The sequence below is a fragment of the Zerene cesonia genome, chromosome 19 (genome assembly GCF_012273895.1).
Source record: "Zerene cesonia ecotype Mississippi chromosome 19, Zerene_cesonia_1.1, whole genome shotgun sequence".
Lineage (NCBI taxonomy): Eukaryota > Metazoa > Arthropoda > Insecta > Lepidoptera > Pieridae > Zerene > Zerene cesonia.
The window spans coordinates 6,740,641-6,767,008 of NC_052120.1; the positions used below are offsets into that span (position 1 = coordinate 6,740,641).

General features: G+C 30.7%; 3 protein-coding genes across 3 annotated transcripts; all 3 read left to right on the forward strand.

The window, feature by feature from the left end:
* The first annotated feature begins 1,377 nt into the window (after positions 1 to 1,377).
* LOC119834340 (lipase member H-B-like) lies at positions 1,378 to 4,633 on the forward strand. The gene is made up of 6 exons (XM_038358681.1): positions 1,378 to 1,417; positions 1,714 to 1,789; positions 2,815 to 2,957; positions 3,522 to 3,767; positions 4,058 to 4,400; positions 4,588 to 4,633. Exons 1-6 carry the CDS (start codon positions 1,378 to 1,380, stop codon positions 4,631 to 4,633), a joined length of 894 nt encoding a protein of 297 aa, XP_038214609.1.
* A 747-nt stretch (positions 4,634 to 5,380) lies between these two features.
* Positions 5,381 to 11,447, forward strand: LOC119834508 (androgen-dependent TFPI-regulating protein-like). Its single transcript, XM_038358895.1, has 4 exons — positions 5,381 to 5,579; positions 9,964 to 10,089; positions 10,476 to 10,696; positions 11,201 to 11,447. The coding sequence occupies exons 1-4, from the start codon at positions 5,391 to 5,393 to the stop codon at positions 11,382 to 11,384; spliced, it is 720 nt and encodes a 239-aa protein (XP_038214823.1). The 5' UTR covers positions 5,381 to 5,390; the 3' UTR covers positions 11,385 to 11,447.
* Positions 11,448 to 13,532: 2,085 nt separating this feature from the next.
* LOC119834507 (inactive pancreatic lipase-related protein 1-like) lies at positions 13,533 to 26,078 on the forward strand. Its single transcript, XM_038358894.1, has 8 exons — positions 13,533 to 13,696; positions 19,746 to 19,803; positions 20,824 to 20,962; positions 21,550 to 21,663; positions 23,341 to 23,492; positions 24,101 to 24,321; positions 24,496 to 24,652; positions 25,166 to 26,078. Exons 1-8 carry the CDS (start codon positions 13,648 to 13,650, stop codon positions 25,284 to 25,286), a joined length of 1,011 nt encoding a protein of 336 aa, XP_038214822.1. The 5' UTR covers positions 13,533 to 13,647; the 3' UTR covers positions 25,287 to 26,078.
* The last annotated feature ends 290 nt before the right edge of the window (positions 26,079 to 26,368 follow it).

A 26,368-nucleotide genomic window follows, 5' to 3' on the forward strand; every position in this document is an offset into this window, starting at 1 on the left:
TTTTAGATCGGACCATTAGTTCCTGAGATTAGCGCGTTGAACCAAACAAACAAGCACTTCAGCTTTATAACATTGGTATAGAAGTTTATATAATAATGAAAAGTTGAGGAAGTCTGTATTTTTTTGCGCACATCTCAAGTACTACTTGACCGAAATAAAAAAAATTGTACAAGATCCCTGAGTGCGAAAGGCTAATATAACCTTATACCTTTTTGTTTTGTTGGGTACTGCAGACCACTGAGCTGGTGGTACGTCTGGTGGGAAGCGATCACCACCGTTTTACCATGGCAATTTGCAAAGGCAGAAGCGCTGAAAATGCGTTTTCCGTTTTTAATGGGCAAAGGATAAAGAAACGATTGACGACTGACAAAAAGGATTATACTGAGAAAGGTTCTAAAAAAAACTCAGTATATTCCTTTTCGAACAACCAAGGCTCTGCGGGACCTGGGTGCATTCTTCATAGTGTGATTGGTGTTGGGTGTATTTTTAACTTGGACTATTTAGAATTTTTCATGTATGATAATTTAATTCAATACAAATTTCTCTTCCAGTATGTGAGATAAAGAAAACATGGAATAGAATTATCGTCGTCATATCAAATTCAAATTCAAACTAACTTTATTTGTCAAACTTCATCTCCATCTTTTTATAAGTTGGACACAATAACAGAAGATGTATCAATAGACACATTTTAATTAATTTAAAATTTAAAAGTGGGTAAAGAACGTTAATAGTTCAGTGACCAGCTAAAAGTATTAACAGGAAGCCTCGTAACGTAAATACCTACTTATCGTATAGAATTACCCGAACGGCGTAAGGCGGTCCTGTTATCCTTACAAAACACTAGTACCTGGTGTTAACTGCATGCTTACTAATTGTACCATTTAAGTGTATCGAATTATTTTTGTTATTTGGCAATAATGTAAGTGGGTACACATCTTTGTCATGTTTCATTATGGACATTGCATTCCTTATACGGTTTTTTTTACTTTTTACCATCAGGAAACTGGTCGTAGAGCATTTTCTGTTGCTAACTTTTTCACGTTATATTACATTACGTTTGATCATGCTAATGACGTAATCACTTCCGCGGTCTTCACCTACTGCGTTCTCAATAAAACTTATCGATAAACGGAAACAATTTCTTTGTCACAGATTTGTTTTACAACAGCTACAAAAAAGATTTTAACTTGAAGGATTAGCCTATCTAATTTTTCATCGAATCTATTGATAAGGAAAGTTTTATTTGATGTTCAATTACTTTTATCGGTGTTTTGAGTTATCGATTATGAATAATCAAAGAAAAATCTACATAAAAGGGTGCTTAAGAAACGCAAACCATAAGAATTTTGATAGCTAAGAGACGTTGAACGTAGAATGTTTCCTAAACTTATATTAGTTTCAGCCGCTTTTGTGGGTAAGTAAAATATTTAACCTAGCTTCGAGAAATCTTATTTATATTCCTTTGTAGATCGCGATGTGAATCCGCTATCGTTTATAACAAATTCTATTCTTTCTAGACTTTGCCATTATAGACATCTTGAGTGGTAGTTGTTATGTAATGCATCTAACTTTTATTGAATAATAATATGATGTATATAAACATAATATTTACGTGACATTTTTATTCTTTAATATATATTGCTATATGTATATGGTTTGTATTATCTAAACCAGATAATAACATTGGTTTTTAATTGTTTAATGTTCCAGCGTGCAATGCAATGCATTCATTCGGCCCGCTTTCTTCAAAGCATGGAAGCTTCAACGTGTATTATCTGTATACCAGGTAAATATACAGTATCCTTTTATTTTTCAAAATATTATAACTGATCAAATTATCGTTAAATATTGTTTAGTTCGATTAAATTACCATTAAACAAAAAAACAACATCGTTAACATAAGTAAAAAATAACTTAAAATAGATTCAAATAATTGATGAAGTTTTAGCTTTCAAATATTATTTCCTTTAATAACTAATTTGACAAGATAAATAAAGTTTTGACTAGATCTATCGCTTGATAACTGTTTTAATTACTAAAATTTACTTTAGGTTGTATAACGAAACAATACAACGTAGTGTTTATTTACTTTTATTGTATTTTCATTTATAAACACTTATTTATCTATTTTAATGCTTTTTTAAGATTACTCGCAATGGCTAGAATTGTGATCAGATGTGTCAAAAATGTGAACAAAAAAATAACCGAATTCTTCCTATTTTATCTAGTTAGGGCACGGGGTCCCATTTAACTGAGCTAGTAACAGATTTTTTCGATAGTTTGATGTATTAAACTCACTCATTTCTGTATTAAAATGATGAATAATGCAGGAACATATAGAATATGTGTCGATACAACATTACTCATGCACTTTATGATACCTAGTTCAATATAATATTATCATAATATTAATCAAGTAACTATCTACCATTATTTTAACCAACAACAATGTTATAAACGCAGTACTTGGTCATTTTAATATTTTTAGAATGTTAGTTTACAAAAATATTGAAAAAACAAATATTTTCAAAAATGACCGTCATATCGTGTAATACGTTAAATGATTTATCATAAGTTAATTATAAAAATAGGGAACCCGAAACACAGGCTATACTTTACTAGTTTGAGATCCAGAAGTGATATTTATCTATGTACCAAACCTATAAGAAAGTCAAATAAATGATTGATGGATTTATTTCTTTATGTAAATACATACAAGTTGTTTTTACTGATTATGTTATTTTATTTGTACATTATTACTCCATTCAAAACACCTACATCACGTAAATAATAATTCTCGAAAAATTTCAGATCAAGCCTTAACCCCGAAGTGTTCAATAGTTCGCTAGCATCTATTCAAGAAACTTCCATGATCGTGAGTCGCAACACTACAATCATTGTTCACGGGCACGGCGGAACAGGATTCAATACTTTGAATCCCACAGTTAAAGACGGTAATCGTACTGTTCAAAACATTACTTACAAAATCACTCAACATACATTCAATATAAAATACACATTGAATGTAATTTTAATAATGCCATCTAGACTACCTAGCTAAAGAGTTTGTATGTCTGTTTGATTGAACGCGAAATTCTCAGAAACTATTTCAACGTTGCATACATGATCGAGTGTTAAAATAGCCTTATATTATAATATGTACTCCGGGTGAAACCGAGACGGTCCGGTATTAAAATATGAATTTGCATAAATAACATTTATGTCATACAAATGGAATCGTTGGTCGTTTACTATTTGAATGAATGGAGATTTTATAATTGAAATAAGAGTTTGTCACTAGTAAATGGTAAACAAATAAAATAGATAAAAGCATTTTGAATTCATATATTGATTTTAATATTATCGAGAATTTAAATTGAATCTATTAATTTAATTTAATTATGAATCTTGTTATATATATATCATATTTGCTACTTTAAAATTTGACACGCACACATATAAAGGCTTTACTTACACTCACAACAATAAAAATGCAAATAATATATTATACTTTTCAGCTCTGCTCCGAGTTGAAGATGCAGATGTCATAATTGTTGATTGGTCTCAATATTCATTGCAAAGTTACTCTAACGCCGTCAACGCCGTCCCAAGTGTTGGAACTTACCTAGGATTGCTGATCAATCAGCTTGTGGAAGCTGGAGTGGCTACACTCGACACCATTCATATAGTAGGCTTCGGTCTCGGAGCCCACGTTGCTGGCTATGCAGGCAGAGGAGTCAACGGGCATGTTGCTAGAATTACGGGTAAATGTTTTTTTGGTTTTAATATATATACTATCTTTAATAAAATAAGAATGTATTAATTTGGTCATATACAAAATCTTTAAATATATATAATACAACTGTGGGTTTCTGAAAATGTGTCATTATAGGCTTTTGAATATTGAATATAATAATATTTTTGAGTTACCTCTATCAAATTTTTATGATAATTGCTAAAAATGTAGTTAGATACAGGAATACAGCTTCATGGCAGTATTTATCTTGTTAAACTCTTAGTAGTTCCTGAACATAAACACTCTTCTTTTTTATAGGACTTGATCCATCTGGAAACCAATGGGGGACAAATTCGAATAGACTCAGAAGTAGTGACGCCAAATACGTAGAAGTGATCCACACGGACGGTTTCGGGCTTGGGGCAAATGGAATTGGGACAAATTTGGGACATACCGACATCTATGCTAATGGTGGGGAAGGTCAGCCAGGCTGTTTATTCTCAAGCGCTTGCAGCCACCAGCGTGCTTGGGAACTCTTCGCCGCTTCTCTAACCAATAACCATTTGAATGCTCACTTCTGCAATAGCTTTACTGAAATGAGGTTTAACAGATGTCGTGGTTTTCTTATACCGATAGGTACCAATGCGATGGTTAAATTCGGGTAAGCATTTAAAAACCGATATATTTTTTCACTTGATTCATATTTTAATCGGAGAGTTTAATTTTATTATTGATGTAATCTATGTGCATTTATGTTATCATAATTTTTTGCAATGTAAGTAAGTGTCGTTGTTGGCATATGTTTTGATATTATCATTTAATAACATCTAAAATCATATTTCTTTTAGATCTGGAGTTTTCCGCATTAACACCGGGAGAAGATATCCTTATTAGTCTAAGAAGTATTAAGAAACTAAATTTTATTTGATGTAATGAAGCAGATTTTGAGTAAATTCATATTAACCTACCAAATATATTGTATTTTAATCCACCAATCCTCAAATTAATTATAATTTATCAAATCCTTAATTTTATCAAACAAGTATTTAAATGATTATAAAATACTCATTTTAGATTGTATCATGAAACTAGTGTATAATAATTGAACTACAGTCATGTACGAAATGTCTACCTATATTTATTTTTCATCTTGTTTAAACATGCATATATATTTATGAATTACAGAGACCTTTCTCCATGTCATTTAATCCCACCATAACCAAGATTTTTTGTGTCTGGATATAGTAGGCTATATAGACACTACTTTTTACTACACCTTGTGATGAAATTAAATACATATTTTCTGTAAAACGTAAATATGAACATATATACTAATATTATAAAGCTGAAGAGATTGTTTGTTTGAACGCGCTTTTCTCAGGAACTATTAGTCAATTGTGAAAAATTCGTTCAACTTTAGGTAGCTTATTTATTGAGGAAGGCTTTAGGCTATATATGTACTGAGGGCGAAGCCATAGTGAACCGATAGTAACAGATATATACAACATAATAGCTTAACAATAAATACAAAATCAACATTTTCTATATATAACGTAAAGTTACAACCACTTTGCAACAACTTAAAACCAAACTAATATATAACCAGCTATCGCAGAGTACCACTCAGTCCGACGTTAAACAATCGTTCAAGATGACAAACAATATATTATTAAATAGCAGCTCGCATATAAACGCACGTATACTGGTATACGTGTTAGCGTTCCTACATTTAGTATTTGTGGCAGCAAAACTGTTAAGCATAGATTTCAGTGGCGCTGAGGACCCCCAACTGCATCCGTACTCACGAATGAAATGGAAATTGATCACAACGTGGTTTAATGTAAGTAAATTTGTGTATGTCAAATCCTGTAATACACCATTTTTAATTTCTTACAAAATAGCCAAATGGTGTTTTTTTACTATATATTTTTATTATTTCCACTACAAATTGACACTATAAAAGGAAAGCAGAATCCTTATAAGATCAATCTGTTGTTCGTTGTCAAAACCGGTTTTCCTGAGTTCAAGCTAAAATTCATACCAAATAATCTAATAATCAATTCTTTTTCTTCTCTTCTTTTCTTTGGAGCTGTGAAAGTATCAAGCTTCTTAACCAACGTAATATAAAGTGTAGACGTAGTAGATACAGCTCTTAATGCTGCAAATTTTCGACACTCGAGAATCATCATCGAACAATCTGAATTACATTACTTCCCGTGAACCAAATTTAAAGGTTATGTATCTAAAAATTTGTTTTTAAGCAACATAACATTTTTTAAGATACATTATTTGTATTTATCAGCTGCATAAAGCAATGTTCTTCGTATATCGAGTTATTTACTGTTTTTGTATTAAAGCTTACTGTTGTTCTGTTTTACTTTCACTAGCTTATACAAAAATTGTCGCCTTTTAGTACATAGTAAAAGTTCTAATTTTAGATGTATAAAGGTATCAGAATATGGATCTCAAATATACTTGCACATTCTGCAATATGAAATCACAACTTGTAATTAAAAAGCTCTTTGATACTTTTTTAGCAATAATGAATATATATACCCCTATTTAATAATATTATTTAAACAATCTTATATTACCCTCATTTATATCTTTTACCAATACTGCACTTCTGCTGCACGTAGCTCTTCGAGCCTTCGAGTCATAGTTGGTTGTATCAATGGCAGATGTAACAGACTTTTCGATGTTCATATCTTTATGATTCCTAACATTCTGCTACACTCGCGCAGCGCACCGCCAACAGCAGTTTGAGCTGATCGGTCCAACGCGCCATGCGTTGCATGACGTTCGATGAAGCTGTCATTGCATCGTGAGTCCAAATAACATTGAGTATCCGAGGTTAGAATCTCGGTTACACTCTGTTCGATAAACTCTGCTTGGTGGAAAATGCATTCAAATTCCGTACATAAAATTATTCATTACAGGTGCTTGAGATAGTTGATGTAATAATAAAATATAAAGGTTACAATAAATAAATATTAATATAGTACCATAGAGTTGATTTGAATTTGATTAGTTAAGTGGTTGTTTAGGTGAGAAGTGAAGACAAACGAACGTAAAGAATTATTTACAATAAGAATCAGAAATGTTAGTTTACTGGTGATATAGAAAATATTTGTACAAACATTACTCACATACATTGCAACTTATTATTCTGAGAGTTATGCTTTAACTTGCGAATAGGTACTAGATTACAAATATTTGTCCTCACCAGACAATATTTATTTCAACTGGAGGATACATGGAATTCACAAAGAGCATATTAGCTTTGTCGTTTCTTACCTGTGTAAAGTTATTTTTATAATATAATGCTAAAATATTATGAAAAGATTAGATTTTATAGCATAGCAAACTACTAATCTGAAATATTAATTAAATTATGACGTTGTAATAATATTATTTATTCGTTAATAGTGCTTATCATATGTATATTAATTTTACAATACTGCGTGGCATATAAATTTCCTACACTCCAAAATTCTGCCACCTAGTTCGAAGACATCCCAAATAAAACTAGTGCCCTGAAAGCACTACGCACGTGCTAACGCATACAGTCAACTAATTAAAGTGCCTTCAACGTCGTCACAACATGCCCGCTCATACGTTTCTCTATATAACTATGAATCTGATGTAAATCTGTAGCGATCTTATATAATTTTGTTTGTACATTTAGTTTATTGTACGTGTAAAAGCTAATTTAAGCGCATTTCGATGTCCACAGCCATCTCGGTAGTAATTTTGTTTTAGTCTCAACCTCAAACTCAAACATTTATTCATTCAGCTAGACTTCCTTCGGAAACGCTTTTGAATCGTGAAAATTCGTAATTTAATATTCATTTTAATACGTCATATATTATTTAGGTACGATAAGCAGTATCTACTGAGAAGAGTCGAAAATAAATTTTATTCTTTTTTCCGACAATTTTTTTTTTTTTTTTATTATGTTAGCGTCGGCAATGGAGCTGGTGGGACGCCTGATGGTAAGCGCTACCACCGCCCATGAACATTTGGAGAGGCATAAGGTCCATTACAAACCTTATGCCTCTACAAATGGATTGCCGACTTTTGGGAAGAGATTAAGGAAGGATTGGCGAGAGGAATAAAGGAAAGGACTGGGAAGGGTAAGGAAAAGGATATGGGACTCCGGCTCCCCCACTCACCGAACGAAACACAGCAGAATGCTATTTCACGCCGGTCTTCTGTGGGGATGTGGTACTTCCCCGGTGCGAGCTGGCCCAATTCGTGCCGAAGCGTGCTCGACTACCACATAAGGACTAGCTGTACGCCACGGGTTCGCGCGATGTACATATTTTCTTTTATAAAACACGTAGGTATAAAACACGTAGTAGGGGCCACATGCATCCATCGGTGAACCAATATTTGAAATCCGACCGTTCCTGAGATGAGCGCGTTCAAAACAGACATTTTATAGTACTAGTATAGTATTATGTTTTCTGTGATATTTGTCTAGATTGTTAAATTTTAACAGCGATTCTCTATTTTTGTTGAATTAATTTAGTCTTTATGAACCATCAATTAATGATTGATGTATGGAACACATAGTATATTTTTTTATATTGCGTATTAGTAATATTGCTAGATTTACATTGCTGACTGAAAGTCTTTAATGAATAAAATAAATACAATAAACGTTTGTAGATATAACCAGTAAAATATCGTCAAATAGAATTTTTGTGAATTCCATCTATATAAATCAAAGAGATATTATTTCTTTTAATCTGACAAAATTCCAAATTCAAAATAATTATTTCTCAAAGGAATCGGATAATCGAACAACACTGGAGCTTTAATGAGTTTGCAAGGTGATACAAAGCTTGAACAGAAAAAAAAGTGTGAAGACATTCGTAGAGCAATCCAATTTCTATACAAGCCGCATCTCACGGGTTTGAATAAAAATGTCAATATCCGTAGGAATCAATATAAAAATACTAATCGTTCTGTATGAATTCTGTATATTTTCATAAAAATACTGAACGTCATTAAGTGGGAGACGTATTGACAAAAAACAGTGGTTTATTCTAATATATTTCCCACGCTTGTAAACAATTATTTACTACCATAATCAGTTTCGTAACGAATTAGATTGAGATGATAATCAATATTATAACAAAAGCAAACGATAAAATAACACTATTATGATGAAAAGGAAATTTTAATATGGATAAACAATTTAGTATCCATAAAATATTAAATTAAAAATAATATCATCTTAGCTGACATACATAAATATTTATTGGAAAACTTTTTATAGACCAGTTTAGCAGATGTATGAATATTTTATTCGTAGGATATCAGTCTGATAAAAGTTTGTTTTTTTTTATAACATTTATTCACCCAGGCAAAAAGTAACATGACGATCGTTGCTTATAAAAATCCGTAGGAGTAGATATTTTATTTTTCTCTATTTATCTCTGTCTGATAAGACAAATCAACTTTTACACCCAAAATGGAAATCCATCGTGCTTACTTTTTATTTAAAATACAGTAATATACACAGTACATATATAATATAGTAATACAATAAACTTTATTTCACACCCACAAGTACAAGATTTATTTCAAAACTTATATAAATGCCTGGAAGAGATCACTTCTAAGTGATAAGGCCGTCAAACAAATTGTACGCTTTATTATAGTCATTATTATTATTATTTTTAAGTTTCCTTCTATGTACAATCTTGTTGAAGAGTTAAATAAATAAATTGTAATGGTTATTTACTAGTAAACAAAACCATAGACAAAATTAGCACACCCTATTTCATCGTTGCAAGAGTTTTTACTTATTATTCTGTGGTAAAACTAAGAAAATCGCAATAATTCATTTCTTTGATGTTCTTACACTATACGTACTTCTATTTATCCGTTAACTCCATCGATCTGAATTTTGTCACATATATATTTTTCTTGAACCTAGCAAGTATATCTTGTGGGTATTTGTACATAATATTCTGCGCTGGTCACACAGTCAAGATAAATATGTGTTCCAAAAATTAGGTCGATTGAAGGTATGGGTTAAACAGAAATTTATCCAAAATAATTGTTCTTTCAAATTCGGTACCTATGCATATATTATATTTAATAAGCTATCCATTACGAATTGAATAAGCTTTGATTAATTTAGAAGGTATCCAGAAATATCCCTATTTTGTATTTTTCTCTCTTCTGTATTTCTTCTTAACTAATTCTAGTTGGCTACGATGGCGTATCTAGTAATCTGTATATATTGCGAGTGGCAAGAGAAGAAAGGAAACAAAACAAAACTAGCACCTATAAGACACTTAATTTTTTCAAGCATTATTCTACCTACAACTGTCGTAAGTACATAGTATTAAGAAGCGCACGTTTTTCAATGTAATAAACGAGAGGCAATCTAGTCAATTTTTGGTGACCAATACATATTTTATCATAATTACAAGGTTTTTTCAGCTCGAAATATGTTTTGCTCAAGGGGAAGGTCTTTTTATATCGTACTATTATAGCTTTTCAGATAGAACACGCATGTATTTTTTAGCAACGTTTCGTAAAAGCTCATAAAAAACAAACATTAAGTAACTAAATTCGATTGCGACCGACGTTAAAAGGGTAAAGTCTGTCAATATTATGTCAATAGACATTCCTCTTCATATTTGTAATTATCAGTAGATATTATTTACTTTGTACCAATTAATTTCCTTGGCAATGCATGAATATTTTCTTTCAGTTTGCTGATATTCTATTTTGGCTGTTATGGAGTAAAAACCGAGAACTATTGATGCCTTTATCAACGGATATATATATTCCACTTTGGGCACACCACAGTATGCATACCGTATCCTTGGTTTTTGTTATCTTTGAGCTAGTATCAGTGCCTAGAAAGCGACCGGCAAGTTTGAAGAAAGGCATCGCCATTATGATTTCTTTCATGACCCTGTATGTACTCCTGTAAGTTGTTATTTGATCTATTTTGTGATGATAATTTTTAGATGCATATGTTTTTCCATTTGAATCGTGATCTGCTGCTCTTTTGTATTATTTATTTAAGTAAAAGATATTGTTATATACACATGTGATATGCTTTATATATATATTAGATATTGCTTTATATATATATTAGATATGCTTTATTGATATATTAGAATTAGACGATCAGAATATAATTGCAAATTAAGAGAAAAATTTTTATCTGTACAGCGAACATTAAAACTGTCCTATAACAATTTTATGATCAATTAAATTAACGAGGCAAGTCCCTAAACTTAAACTCGTTTGACAATATGAAAAATCTTATGGGTACAAACAATAACCTCAAAGTTAAACAATTCTAAACTGCCTTCTAATATTTAGATTTACTTAAGATATATATTTTTAATGTATCGACATCTTTTACATACTAGGTCATTACAAATCTATGTTGTTACACAAATCTATTTTTATTTTGATTCACAGATGCGTGGAGAGCTTACGTAAAGGTGAATTTGTGTATCCACTTCTAAGGACATGGTGTATCCAGAAATTATTTGTTTTAATTATCTTTACATATATATCTCACTTATTCTATTACACGAGTCAATGGCTTATAATGGACATATTTTGGGGGTTTATTCTCAAAGGTAAACAAAATTTCATGTAACCATGAATTTACGGTTTATTTTAATTTAAATATTAATTGAATTAATAAACTAGATATAATTTACTATTGTGTGATTCCCTGTAGTACTCGTAGTTAAAAGTAAGAAGTACAAGCTGTTTTATAATATTTAATTAAATGTTATAAAAAGCCAAATTGAAACCAACTGCGCTGAAACGGATAGACAGATTTCAACATGGTTTTCTCGTTTGAAAGTCTAACAGTGTCTTTGCAGTGGCTCTTAGCTATATCGATAAAATAAAGATGGCGACCGCCACATAATGTCGAACTACAAACGCAATAAATACTTCTCATATTTTATCGATGTACATATGGTTTTAGAGCTATTACGTAGGTCTAGACAAATCTAGGCTTAACACCTGCCCATGTGAGATAGCACATTAGCCTACAATTTAGTGGGCTCGGTTCCGCGTTACGTTCCTAGCACGTAAATTAAGATAATTCCCAGACATTTTTATCCTTAATTTTGTTGCTTTACATTTATAACTCCATTCATAATCAAAATTAAAGTAATTAGTGAGTAAAATATTAAAATTTCTTGAATACTTTAGATTAGAGCTTACAATACAGAATCTATTTTATTTGTTATTTTTGTACTATTTGTATTTTTCTACATTATATATTAAATTTTTTATGTTTTTACTAATCAATCTCTTATTTATGTAATTCGGTTTGTTTGTTGTAGGATATTGTCATCACTTTTTAAAAACAGCGCCATCTTTCGTATATTCTATGAAATTTTAAAACAGGTCCGTTCTTAATTCGAAATAGCTAAGTGAGTTTAAAGCTTTATATATTTCTAAACTGGAATAGCCCTGTTTTAATTTTTCCGTGGGAACGATCTGAAAATACGCATTTTACATTAATAAACAAAGTTTATATGCGAATTCGTTGTGATACGTCCTTGCTTATAAAAATCATCAGGCGTACGTATTGATTGAGAAAAAAATTGCCTTGTTTTAAATATTTCCACTAAAAGAATAAAATGCTTAGAAATGAACTTTGAAATGATTTAAATTAACATATTGTTTCTATAATACGTAAAAAATGTAACAAATTGGCTTTTACCTCTTCAAACCGGTTCCAAGCGTCGATATAATATTATCATGATTTTCACGGTCACAGTAATCGAATATTGTATATCAATCTTATGTAACTTGGTCTAAATTTATGTTGAATTTCATAAAATACAAAAAATGTCCTATTATTATTTCCTTTTCAGTACAACATAAGGCATAAGAAATTTTAATAATGTATTGAAAATCTCATTTCATCATTCATCGAATTTATTCTCCATAAATATGCATTGCATATAAAAATGTTTTTCGATAATAATATATAAAAAAAAACTATTTTTTACAAGAGTTGCTTCTTGGATCGTTATTACAAAGTCACAAAAAAGAGTGACCTTTACCTTTATATTTAATATAAATATTTTTTTTTGCTGTCCAAAACAATTTAACTACTGATGTTATGTTTGTATAAAATTTGCTATATTTTATAGAGTACCTATTACAGTATAGTATATAGTAGTAGAGTAATAAGAGTTCCAGATTCATCATACCTCTTCATTTTACCCATTACTGAAAATTGGTCAATAAGGACGATTATGTTCTCGCCCCAAAAAATATCCAACCTCCCCCCAAAGATCACTAATAAAACAAATCTGTTCTAAGTTACTGTAAAAATAAAACACTACATAATACCTACTTAGTTCAGGGAAGAACGTAGTGATAGTCTATGTATTGTCTAATACTAATAGAAATAATTTAAAAAACCCATTGTAAATTAAATTTCTTAACTGACCCGGCTAGTACCTGTCTAAATTGTTGACCTAAATTTTGGCACAATTGGCCTAATTGAGGCATCGGGATGTCAGATTTCCATTTACTCCGATGGCACGCTACGATGTGAAATCTGCTTGGTTCCACTCGACGTTAAGAGCACTCCCGTTTCTAATTAAGGATTAATTGAATAAGGGTATGACGGAGAGTCTCTTTGTCGCTGAATTCTACCGTGCTAAACACTGCTAATACTTCGGCGGGAAAAGCGTTAACTTTGTTGTTATGCCGCAGTGCTCTCTCGACACCACTAATTACTTTGATACATGGCGTAACTACATTTTTCAGTTTTCACACGCCGGGCTTCAGTAGTTTGCGTACTAGGTCGGAGTAGTGATGTGAATTGTGAATACAAGTCGGCACTCAGTTGGCTGCCACGCGCTGTCGGCGATACACGTAGCGCAATGTTCCGTGCAGTGTCAGTTGGCTGGAAGAAATACTGGTGGGGAACAGGTACGGAACTAGCTATTACGACATCCTCAATGTAGCAGGTCTATTATAATCACTTCCGATTTCAACAACATATCGAATAATAAACAATTTTAATTTAACGCGCGAAATAAATCTGGGTGACATTTTTTAAGTGCAAACTTTTCTCGGTCAGTGAGCATTTCTTTTAAATGGAAAGTAGTTTTAAACTCGAGTGGTGTATTTTAATGCAATACGAAATGACTCAAATATTAAAACGCTATGTTATGTTAATATAAGCAGTGGATTGGCAGCAAATGGAGCATTGTGATCGAGATTCGCGGTATTCGTTTGTATGTATATGCTTGTATAGAATTAACTATTTGTGTGTTCCTTCGCTCACTTTCGGCTTGATGTCGGTAATTTCCGACGCACGTGGGTTCTTTTGACAGGTGGTACGCGAAAACGTTTTGTTTGAGTTCTGATAGCAACGGGTCGGTGATAAATGTAAATAGTAAACAACGCAAAATACAGCTACTCCTTATCTACCTTACGACTGTAATGCTTACCTCCTTCTATAGTTTTCCTAAAAAATAATTTTTATATTCGAATAATAAAAAGAAATTTTACGTGTTTTTCTTTGTTTTATCGAAGAGAAATATCTTAATGTAAAATAATAACGCGTAAATCATTCTCCGTCATTGTGAACCGGTTTCTAATTGAATCATAATTGATCTAATTATTGAAAAGAATGGATGTGATAAAGATATAAGGTATTTATGATAGATATCGACCTACCTGTGATAAATCGTATAAATCTACCTATAGTCTAGAGTTCGGTTTTCTCCGAATGATTGCCAACTCGGCTATATAGAATGTAGAGTTTTCTATATAAATTTAACCCAATATAATGTACATTAATTTAAAATCAACGATTATTATAGTATGGATGAAATAAAAAGTTACCTGTATTGCACTACACAAATTACTTTACGTTACTAAAATATTGTTTGTTATAAATAGGTACATATATAAAAAAATAAAGCTCATAAAGCTTTATGTCAGCTTTTGTTTGGCTTGTTGTGTTTAAATCCTTTTAATAATTACAAAAGCGTAAATAACAGTGCCTGTCTGTCTGTTTTGTCATATCTAAACCACTACGCGGTCAAAGCCGCTGATGGAAAGCTACGAAAATTATTTTTTCAGAGAACATTGAGTTGAAAGAAAAATTGAAGTTCATAAATACATTTTTTCGCAAATGAAAATTGTGTTATCACTCTCGTATTGATGCAATACTGATTTGCTCATACTCAATTGCTGTAAAAGAACGCTTTACTTTACCTATAAATATGAATTCCCTCCATACAACAAGCATCTATTTCCATCTACGCTATTTTGTTATATTATATAAATAAACTGAATGGGTGACGTCACCAAACGGAATCCCGCGTCGTCCCCAGCATTTACGTCATTAGGGATGCATTTACGATGCATATAATAAATTAATTGGTGTTTTTCAATATCCATTTAAAATCATGCGCTATTTTTTACACTTGAATGCTATAAGTTACCTCAGTTGAATGAAACTTTGCGTGTATACAAGTATGTAAGACAATTAATTAGCCAATGTCTTCATATTATGAAATAATTACGATGTGTTGTAAGACAGCATTGTCTTTGTAATTGAATTTAGAGTCGAAAAATTCTAAGTTGTAACATGTTGGTTTTTGTTTATACCTTTGTTTATTTTTTTCTGTAATGCTTTAATTAATTTAAATGCAAAGGTTCTGGTTAAGTAATCTCAAACCTAAAGGAAAATCTAGGTACAGTCTAGATAGAGTCCAAAAATGAATGACGTTAGGCATAGAAAAACTAACAAAGCAATAAAGTTAAAATAAATTCATTAAATCATATGGAAGGAAAACTATACAAAAACATAAATTACGACCAATACTCTTCTTGCAAGATTCATGTAATGAAATTTTCCAGGCCAACCCAGCGCACATCGATTTATTTCAATTCGCTTATTGTTTGTGACGCAATCACTGATATTGATCAATATGCATTTCAATAATTTGTCTCCGTTAAGAATACGTAATAAAATCTCATGATTCAGTCTCTGTATTGAAGACCAAATTTACATTTTAGCGTGTTTTGCATCACTAATATTAAATTTAAACAGTCCTCTATGCATTGTATGTTCAATGAATTTAATAATAGAACAAACGATACATATAAAGGTTTTTTGGAGGAATTGGTGGTATTAAAAATATATTATCAAGGTGAAAAAAATGTCATGGAGTCTCATTATAAAATATAGTAGAGAATTTTAAATAGGTTTTATGTAGTCATAGATATAAAAGTCGTTCAAATGTCATGTTCGAGAATATAAAGTAGGTATAACAAATTTTGTCCACGAGAGCGAGGCAGCGGGCGGTAAACTAGTATTCAAATAAAGTGAAATAAGCTTTACTTGAAGCCTTAGTAATATAATAGACGCATCTCATAGATCGATGGAAGAGTTAGACATAAAAATGGAGATTAAATTTTTATTTACCTCTATGCTGTTTGGAAACAGAGAGGTCATTTAAATATGAACATGTAAATAATTATGCATTTTTATGATTATAATGCTGTAATAATTGGGAAGTATAAACAATATTTAAATCCTATTTCATTTCTTAATTGTCAAATCTAAAAATTCATTGCCTTAAATCTAGCTGTAATACGAAACTCATTGTATTCTTAAAATATTCAAAAAATAAAATTAGCCCACATACACAACAATGTTGTATATTTCCACAGCCATCCGATACGTGATGTTATTAATAACAAATAAATCTCAAAAGATGAGTTTGAGTTCAGAGTTAAAACAATAAACGTATGCAAATGTACTTATGTTAGAAATAGTGCATTTTTGTTTACAACTTGGATTGAATGCGCTTTGTTCAACTTAATGGCTTGGCCTAACGTATTAGGTTATGTGTTTTTTATTATACATTATTTTACCAACTTACTAATTTTAAGGCAAATAAAGTAAGATTCTCACTTGAATCGTCAAACACAACAAATTATTTGTTATAAATTGTAAATACAATAATACGTTAACCGTGACTTTACCATTATTAAAAAAAAATAGTGGATAAAAATATTCAATGAATGCCGTTCTAAACGTAGCCTAAACTACCTACTCTGTTTTGTTTGGTGATCAAACTTCTCTAAAACTGGTTTTGAACAGATAGACAAGCGATACTCGCTCAACTGTTGAGCGTTACACTATAAATAGATAATATCCTGAGATTATCCATAGGATATTAGGATCTGTACTTACTGTGCGGTGTACCAATTCATAATTTGGATTAATTACTAAAATGAAACGGTAGAGCATGTATCTTTTTGTAACAACATTGGGTATGAATATAACATGACTTCTGTCGAAATATAGTTACTGAATCTGCTGCTACTAGCTTACTTTGTTTTAAATATTCCTTGTTTTACATTGCGGATTTTAATGATATAATATTTGATATTTCAAACTTATATATACCTAAATTTAAATATAGTTCACTCATTAGCACGACTTTCTTAAAAAGAGCCAAAGCATAAGAAATATATTCAGCTGGTAAAAGAAATAACTCAATATTTTTTTTTACTTGAATGAAATATATAGCGGTATTGTTTACGATTTAAAAATTTTTTAATTTTAACGCGTACAGATAACAGTTATGTCAGAATGTTGATAACTTTTAACACTAACTTTCTATGATTAGTTTTATCGTAAACAGCGGCATGGAGATACCGTCGTCGTTCCGGAGACCCCCATCAATTGTCAGAAACAAAACAAATCATAACCCGAAAAGCAAAAACAATTTATGAGAGATATAGAGTTGTTATTTTTTATGTTATAATTTATTTATCAGTTAAAATGTATGAGTATATCTATATTAAGATTAATTATATTACGATCACTGAACCTAATAACATGCTGTTTACTTCGTCGCTTGAGCTTGTGATTTTCCCTATTTTATATTTATATTAGGTATTTATGTGCACGTTTCTTTCATTTTACCGTCCATTTGTCCATCGTTGATATAGAACATACCAGCTGCGCCCCGCGGATTCACCCGCGTAATTCCGTATCCCGTAGGAATATCGGGATAAAAAGTTGCCTATATGTTATTCCCATTGTCCAGCTGTCTACGTAACAAATTTCATTGCAATCGCTTCTGTAGTTTTTGCGTATAAGAGCAACAAACACACACACATCCTTATAAACTTTCGCATTTATAATATTAGAAGGAATGGTTTTAAAATAATCTCGAGGTCAATAGTTTATTCGAATTCATGTTTTTAAATTATAGTTGACCAACGTCAACTGTAATTATGAGTATTCATTACTAGTTTGAATGAATTCAAAAACATACAAACGAATGTAATTTATTATAATCAAGTCGAAATATTTAAATTGTTTTAGTCAAAATTGACGTAAAATATTGGGTTCATTTATATATTTGTATCATATCAACTATGAGACACGTAAATAACACCACCACTGACAACGTGGGATAAGTTGTTATTAAAACTTTTGTTGTTTTTGTTAGACAATTCCATTCCAATGAACATTTAGACCTTGATAATAAAGAATTTGAAGATACACAGTTATTGTACATTGAAGGTATCTTCACGTACCAGCCAGATTGAATTTTTATACTAAACGTTCAGAATAAACGTGTAAAAATAAATCAATACTTTTTATCTCATATTTTTTCAATGCTTAATTTTATTATCACCTATCTGATTTAGGAGCTAGTTTAAAATGCATGAAAAATTTATGGACAGGTATAGATCACGTCTATTCCATTCTAGGAAAATAAAACTGTGGGTAATTCAATAAGCTAACGTCATAGAAGATTTTCTGAAGGTCTCCGTAATAATTCACCCACACGCTAACCTTAATAGAGTAAAATGAACAAATAATAGTCCCACAAGCAAACAGTAATTTTCATATAAACGTGACTGCGTTTATAAAGAGTCCATTTGAAGTAAATCAATGATCCAACATACGTTATATCGAGTTTAACGCAAATATGTGCTCTAGAAGATGCTATATATCGTTATTTGTTTATCTTTTTTTAGAAAAATCCATTACTATTTCTGATGTGCAAATTATGAAAGGTTTGTTATTGTTTTTGGTTCAGCAAGGTAAAGTTCATCCATATATTCTTGGTAAACATAGTTGTATGACTACCTAATAAATACACTCTTCAATTCTCCGTTCTCAAACAACTTAAACAAAGACAATACGCCTCTAACGCTAGTTACTAGTTAGTATTCTGTGGCCTCTAAGAGGAACACATTTATGTTTCTCCGATGCAGGAAGGACAGGAGAACATATAATCTATGTTCCTTCGATATGCATCACTATCTAGTGAGGAATGGTAAAGGCATTGGCATCGATTACTCCTCCTTTATAATTCTTCTTTCCTCTGAAATTCTGTATCGGACAAAAGTTCGGACTAAACATAATAACACCTAATATTATAAAGATTGAATCATTAAAATACAACATGCAGTATATTTTAGCTTCTTTCCCACATAACGTTTTTATGCAAATAATATCATAATGTGTATAAATTATATTAATAGAACAAAATTATGTCTGAATAAATAAATGTAATTTATACTATATTCCTGGTTTTTGAAAAGATATCTAGTAGTTAAGACTACCCTATATGCATTATTTAACAAAATCTGTTACTTCTTCTATTATATATATTAACTTTTATGTGAAAGATTCAAATTAAACTCTAATTAAACTGACCTAACATAATATCATCATATGTAGTTCCTATATGGAGTGGTCTATCAAGGTAAAACCAGTTCGTAAGACCTTGATTTTAACTTCACAACAAAGTTTATGATTTGCAAAAATACCATAATTTATTCGTCATGTATAATGAAATGGCATTTTGACCTATTAAATAATTCATCAATTCGGTTATATTGTTATAAAAAAAATATTACCGGAGCCGCAAAACATTTTTTCTAAAAAAAAAAGTTTGCATAATTAAGGAATTAACAACAATTTTTTCAGGTGTTTTACCGGACAGAACAAACCGAGTCGAGGATATTTACCTGCGATTTTATAATGGGTAATTATTTATTTGCTGCTATAAGTATAATTTACTTTTAATTAATTATGAAAAAATATTAATTAAGGTTAAAATTTCCTATTCAGTACAAATTTCTTTAAGTATATGCACATATCTAATATAATATAATACTTATTAAAAACTTAAAGAGATGGCGTATAACTGAATAGCTAATATAATTTAGCGGTATAATTTTACTACAAACATTATATGCAAACCTTGAATTAGAAAAAAAATATACACTCATGAATCATTTTATCTTGTTTACAAATACGAAACGACTAGTAAAGCGTCTGATATATTATAATACCATTCTGCGACGAGTTCAGAATATCATATTTATATATTTACTGTTTAGTATCGTTATCGTATCGTAGTTTTATTTACAAAGAAAACCTCTTGCTTTTTTTTCAACTATATAATATTATATAATATACAACGCACACTTTTCACAAACATGAAAGTTATAAAATAAATCATGAATCGTTATCAAAGGTCAAGAAAATATTGTTAAAGCAATACATGTGTATTACAATTATTTAAACTTAGTTTGGCATTACATTTAACACTTAAAATTCAAAACATGATTTACTATCTGTCACCAATATTTTACCTTTATTCAGTTATTTTTTTTTTCGGTGACTACAACAATTTCCTGCAAAATGTAAATATATTACACATTACAAATGTGTATATATTAACCAGATTAGATGTTTTGAAGTAAGATAAATTTTTTATCTAATATCGTAATCGAAAACATAAACCGATAAAAACGTTTAAAATACGTTTCTTTGTTTTATTTTAAACGTTACTTTTTAGATTGCTTATAATTTTCTACAAATTGTCCCAGCCCATTGGGTGATATAAAAACATAAATATAAATTCTACCTATTTAAAATACTAAAAGTATTAGTGTAGCTACAACCCAACGAAACAAAATAAACAGACTTGTTCTTTTATTACGGATGTTACTTTAGTCCAAATAACAGACAGTAAGTATCTTTTTTATTAATTTTCCAGAAGTACATGCGAAGAATACGTGGACATGCCACTGGATCAGGCCCACCGCCTATTCGATATTAAGGGCTTCGAAAAGAACAACCCTACAGTACTGTACATGCATGGCTTCATTGAAACCGCTCAACAAGAGAGTATACAAGTACGTATTAAATAAAGGGAAATTTACTCCTTAACTTTGACGAGGGTGTTTATTAGTAAAATACATTATAAAATGCGTATTTTTATGTATATAACCGAATACACGTAAAAAGCTATATTAAAATAATATGTAAATAATAAGATGAATTAATCATGTTTTAATTGCAGCAAATAGTTTTTAGCAAAAGATTTGCACAATTTTAGCATAGATAAGAATTCTTATTTCAATAAGGAAATGATGAAGGTACTCTTAGTTTTATAGTATGCATAAATTGATTGAGCGAAAAATAAAGAATAGGGACTATACAAATGTAGTCGATACGTCTGCCAGTTTTCTGTTTCTTATATTATTTTTTGATGTATAAAGTGGTATCTGGTATTCTTTATGACATCAATTACGAATGAAACCAGTATTTTCAATGCTTACCTTTTTAGCAATCGAATAAAAAGCTGTTATATTGACGTTACAAAAAAAACTGTCGTATAACATATACATTATTTAATAAAAACCAAAACAAAACATAAAATAAGTCCGTCTCTAAAAGACAGTTGTATAATATTTTTAATAGCATCACGTTTTCCTTTCAGGTCATGGTTAGCGCCTACTTAGAAGCGAGGCCTGATACAAATGTCATTTTGATTGACTGGTCTAACATGGCCCACGGATCTTACCTGGTTAATGCAGCAAGAAACACAAAAAAGGTATACTCTTTTGATATTCAATATTTTTAGTGCATTAAAAAGTGAGTTATTAGTATGAAGAGCAGAAAAATATAAAAAAAAAATATCCTAATATTCCTAATAAGCATTACAAAAAATCATGACAACGTACGCTGGGGTCATTCATAATGACTTCCTGCCATTTGGCGTCACATTTACATAATATTCGCCTTCCGGGTTTTTATTAAATACTATATGCTTAGTATATTTGGTTTTATTCTATTCAATTTAAATCTGGCTGGTCTGGCTTTATACAATTGCACTTTTTGAAAAGCCACTTATATCGTCAACAAAAACATATATTACCGTGATATAATCGTTTTCAGGACTTTTTGTAGGCACAACCTCCATACCAATGTAATTTGATTAACTGTACCTCACTCATAATAAATATATTATAATGTATAAATAGAATGCTAACTATTCAATCAATAATTATAACGCTCTTTCTGTTGGATATCATTTTTGTAGGATTGCACACCCTCCTCCGTTTTAATATTATAAATAATAAAGTAAGTTACTTCATCATAAACTAGGTACTCGTGAGCTTCGATTGGCCATCAGATATATAGTTCTAGGTCATCTATCTGCATAGCAAATTTTCCATTTATTGTTTGATAAAAAAAACGAACATGCATTTTTTTTACACAGGAACTTTTTTCGCTTATTTTTGTATGATGGATTCATGGAATCCATAATCCATAAGGTGTATAAGGGCAGTTTAAAGAAATCCTAAAGGAAATTTAAATATAAAAGATACCTAGGAAACCGGGTCGGAAGTTTTCTTTTTATATGAGCTTAATGCTGCAATATCTGCTATAATGTCATAAGAACTAGTTCTAATAAAACTTGAAGAATTTTCATAGAACATTAAATGTTTTGTTTCTCTAATAAAAAAATAATAGTGTTTTACGTACACATTAATGTCATACGGTAACCTATAAAACTTTCCAAATGTAAACATTGTTTTCACAATTTCTTGTTCGGTATATTACTCATAAAAATGTAAATTCTTTTGTTACAAGAATCTAATGACCTCACGGAACAGGTCTCCGGTTAATCACGTGTAATAAATGCGGTTTTACATAGTGTAGCATTATGCAATATAATTTTTATGTATAGATAAAGTTTTATTTTTATTTTGCTTTTACTTATTTTTGTTTATATATTAAATGTTAGATTCTCATTTCTACTTATATTTTATTCAAACACTAGTACTCAATATACATAATAACCGATAAAACATTTGAAGGTTTTATTTATGATCCTCACCCATATAATAATGAATTTATCTAAACCGCAATCGATTTCCTTGTGCCTAATATAAATTATTTATGGCAACATCATTTTATCGACATAATTCTTGGTTGGAAGTCAATAAAATGTACGAATCCATTTCCTTTAAAATTGTTAGTCACCCTTAAAATACACATAATCTGTATATTAAACTTAAATAATAAAGTAAATATAGGTACCCGTTTGCAAATCGATTAAAAGAGTATTTGTTAATTTTAATAATCACAAGTTGTTCGCCCCGGCATGGCCTCTGTTGCAAATATACAGTTCCAGTAGTTTCTGAGATAGCCCCTACAACATCACATACTCACAAATACACAAACTTTACCACTGTATTATATTATAGATATAAATTGTTTGCAGGTGGGCGCTGCAACTGCGGAGCAAATACATAAACTCATTGATGCGGGTTTACCTTTAGATAAACTGCATCTAATCGGACATTCCCTCGGAAGCCATGTAGCTGGCTATTTAGCAAGAGAACTTAAGAATAAATATAGAAAAACTGTTAAAAGGTATTTCCAACATTTTTATATTTAATTCTGATCACGCCAGAATGTAATAAAAGTCCTTGATATTTTTTCATGCCACTGGTCAGTGAACTCCAATAAAATAACATGTAAAATGCGAGTTTCAAAACTAGACATTTCGTTTAAATAGTAAATTACCATAACCATTTACATTTTAAATAATGGGTGCGATTATCATTTCCCAAGTAGATAAATCGTATACATTTGCGCTGATAAGTATTGATCACTATTATTTTATCATTGTCAGTCGGAAATCGTGGTAAATGCTGTATTTACGAAGTCAGAACATAGCAATCTAATCGATATTTAGCAGAGGTATATTAATATTTAATTGCATATTTATTGCTGCTTTTTGCAAAAAATGCATCATAATTTTACCTAAAAAGACCTCATCATTTATTCGAAGTCTTTAGTATTGATTCGTTTAAAATTGAAACATATACTACTACTAGAATATATCCAAAGCTACGCTTTAAATATTTTGAAACATAATTTAAATACGATAGATTCATATTATAAATCAATAAACATGAAGGCCTATATGTTTTCTATGAATCTTGCTTCTACATTGCGTATCTATAAAAACATTACAGGGTGACAGCTTTAGATCCAGCCTTCCCAGCGTTCTACCCAGATGGAGTAGTAATGGAGCACATAGTTGACAAAGACGCAGAGTTTGTAGACATAATCCACACAGACGCTGGCGGCTACGGCGCGCCAGTGAAGACAGGGAGTGCTGATTTCTGGCCGAACGGGGGTAAGAGCGTGCAACCGGGATGTCCGAGATTCGCGCCAGTACCTCTATCAGATGAGAGTAAGTATAGTAAGTAATTGGCTGAGAAAGCAGCTTCGGGAGTTATCCTTAATATGGTAGAGAACAGAATATTACGTTTAAGTCACGTTACGAATTTTATAAAGAATATATAAAATAAATTTAACGCAATGTCCTCGTTTTATATTTTCCCTGAATAATTATGTATTCTTTTAGATTTATGTAGTCATTGGCGTTCTTGGAGGTTTTATGCAGAATCTGTGCGGAACCCTGAAGCCTTTCCTGCGTCCCCGGCGGACTCCTACCATAAATTCAGAGATAATCCGTCCCCAGAAATTGGAATGGTGTATATGGGAGCTAATTGTGATCCAAGGTAATTGCCTACTTTGGCAGTTCAGCATTTTCACATTTAGACTTTAGATATTAGACATTTTTTTTCTTGTAAAACGCGTAGTTTTACTAGTATGTATATGAAATAATCTTAAGGAACGTCACTAAACGATCTAACTTTTTATTACCTACGATTATATTGATGATTTCTACAATGTAATCTGTCCAATTGTGAAAACTTTACTAATAAAAGGAACTAAAGATTTTAATACCCCTATTTTAGCTTAACCTGTATGTTTGTATGAAACTGGCTCTTTTAGGCTTAATTTTGACACAATTTAAACTGACAGATATTCAAACTTTGTACACTTGCCAAGGATCGATAATCATCATGAGCGTTTCCTAATATACTGAGTTAATCCTAATAGGTTCATCCAGAATTAAATAAATTCCATACTTAAATAAGTTCCCTTCACATTAGTTCATCGTTTGAAGAAATTATTCGTTACTTACGACAAAACTACAAAGATAATGGAGTATGTTATTTTAATTTCAGCGCTCGAGGATCCTATTATCTCACGACGAATGCCGCTCCTCCTTTCGGAAAGGGAATGGATGGTATTTATTATAAGAAAAACAATAAGAAAACTGCGAATGGCAAAAACAATATGAAATGAATTACTGGGAATACATTATTTGTATATGCGTAACGGAGAGGTGGTTGTTGTAGTATAATTTGTAAATACTCCTTGTTTCTAAAACTATAGATTATGTATTAAAAATTTTCAGTAAGCATTCATCTATATTTATTGCATAATACTTGTAGAAAAATATCATGTTCTTGAAACTATGGAGTACGTTTATACGTAGATACCAGTATAGATATGAATTGGAATATATTAACAATTGTCTTAATGGTATAGTTTCTATATAATAGTCTTGTGATAATATTAAATCATGGTGGAAGTGTCCAATATAAAATCCTTATACAATTAATTAAATCTGATATCATTGTTGTGGGGCCAATGTATTAGAATATTACTTTTGCATATCAAAAATATACGTACGTGCTTTTCTGATCTACGTCTGTCTTTAATAATAGTATATGTACATACATTTTTAAAATGAGAAGTATACAAATTATATTTCTCTAAGACTTACAACTAAAAATGTATGAACGTGTATATTTCCTTAGAACATGATTAGGCTAGTTCTAAAGGCGGTGAATTGTTGTGAAAAAATCAATGTAGTTAATATAAGCATGTGAAACAACGATTCTACAATCAATATCAATCTAAATTAATTCCATTTATAGAAGTGACTTTTCGTGGGATGATTGCCATCTAAATGTTAATCATTGAAATGCTCAAGGCAATTTGGCAGCCTTGAAGCAATTACATATTATGTTGGTACATATTGTGACCAATTATCCTCATACGAAGATAAATATCGACCAAATTACCAACAGTCGCAGTCGCAACAGTTAAAATAAGGACAGAGTCTCAACTACATGCGCTTAGAATATATAGTTAACTATTTTATTTTTTATATTTTATGCTGCCTGCTTAAAGTAAAAATACAAGATGTTAAACAATATCTCCACTTTTATGTATGTCTTATTGTATATATGTCTGTCTTTTCACTTAGTTGTAATATGTCATCACAATTAGGAAATATTCTGTAATTATAGAGATTAGAAGCAATTTTCTATTTGTTATTGTAAATATTATGTATTAAAAACGAACTACACTGCGTGGTT

Bases quoted from the DNA above. Each gene is read 5' to 3' on its own strand.
- LOC119834340 (XM_038358681.1), top strand. From the start codon at position 1,378: ATGTTTCCTAAACTTATATTAGTTTCAGCCGCTTTTGTGG. The intron at 2,958-3,521 runs GTAATCGTACTG...TATACTTTTCAG, and splicing joins GAATCCCACAGTTAAAGACG to CTCTGCTCCGAGTTGAAGAT. The intron at 3,768-4,057 runs GTAAATGTTTTT...TCTTTTTTATAG, and splicing joins GCATGTTGCTAGAATTACGG to GACTTGATCCATCTGGAAAC.
- LOC119834508 (XM_038358895.1), top strand. From the start codon at position 5,391: ATGACAAACAATATATTATTAAATAGCAGCTCGCATATAAACGCACGT. The intron at 5,580-9,963 runs GTAAGTAAATTT...AACTAATTCTAG, and splicing joins TGATCACAACGTGGTTTAAT to TTGGCTACGATGGCGTATCT. The intron at 10,697-11,200 runs GTAAGTTGTTAT...TTTGATTCACAG, and splicing joins ATGACCCTGTATGTACTCCT to ATGCGTGGAGAGCTTACGTA.
- LOC119834507 (XM_038358894.1), top strand. From the start codon at position 13,648: ATGTTCCGTGCAGTGTCAGTTGGCTGGAAGAAATACTGGTGGGGAACA. The intron at 13,697-19,745 runs GTACGGAACTAG...CAATTTTTTCAG, and splicing joins GAAATACTGGTGGGGAACAG to GTGTTTTACCGGACAGAACA. The intron at 21,664-23,340 runs GTATACTCTTTT...AATTGTTTGCAG, and splicing joins CAGCAAGAAACACAAAAAAG to GTGGGCGCTGCAACTGCGGA.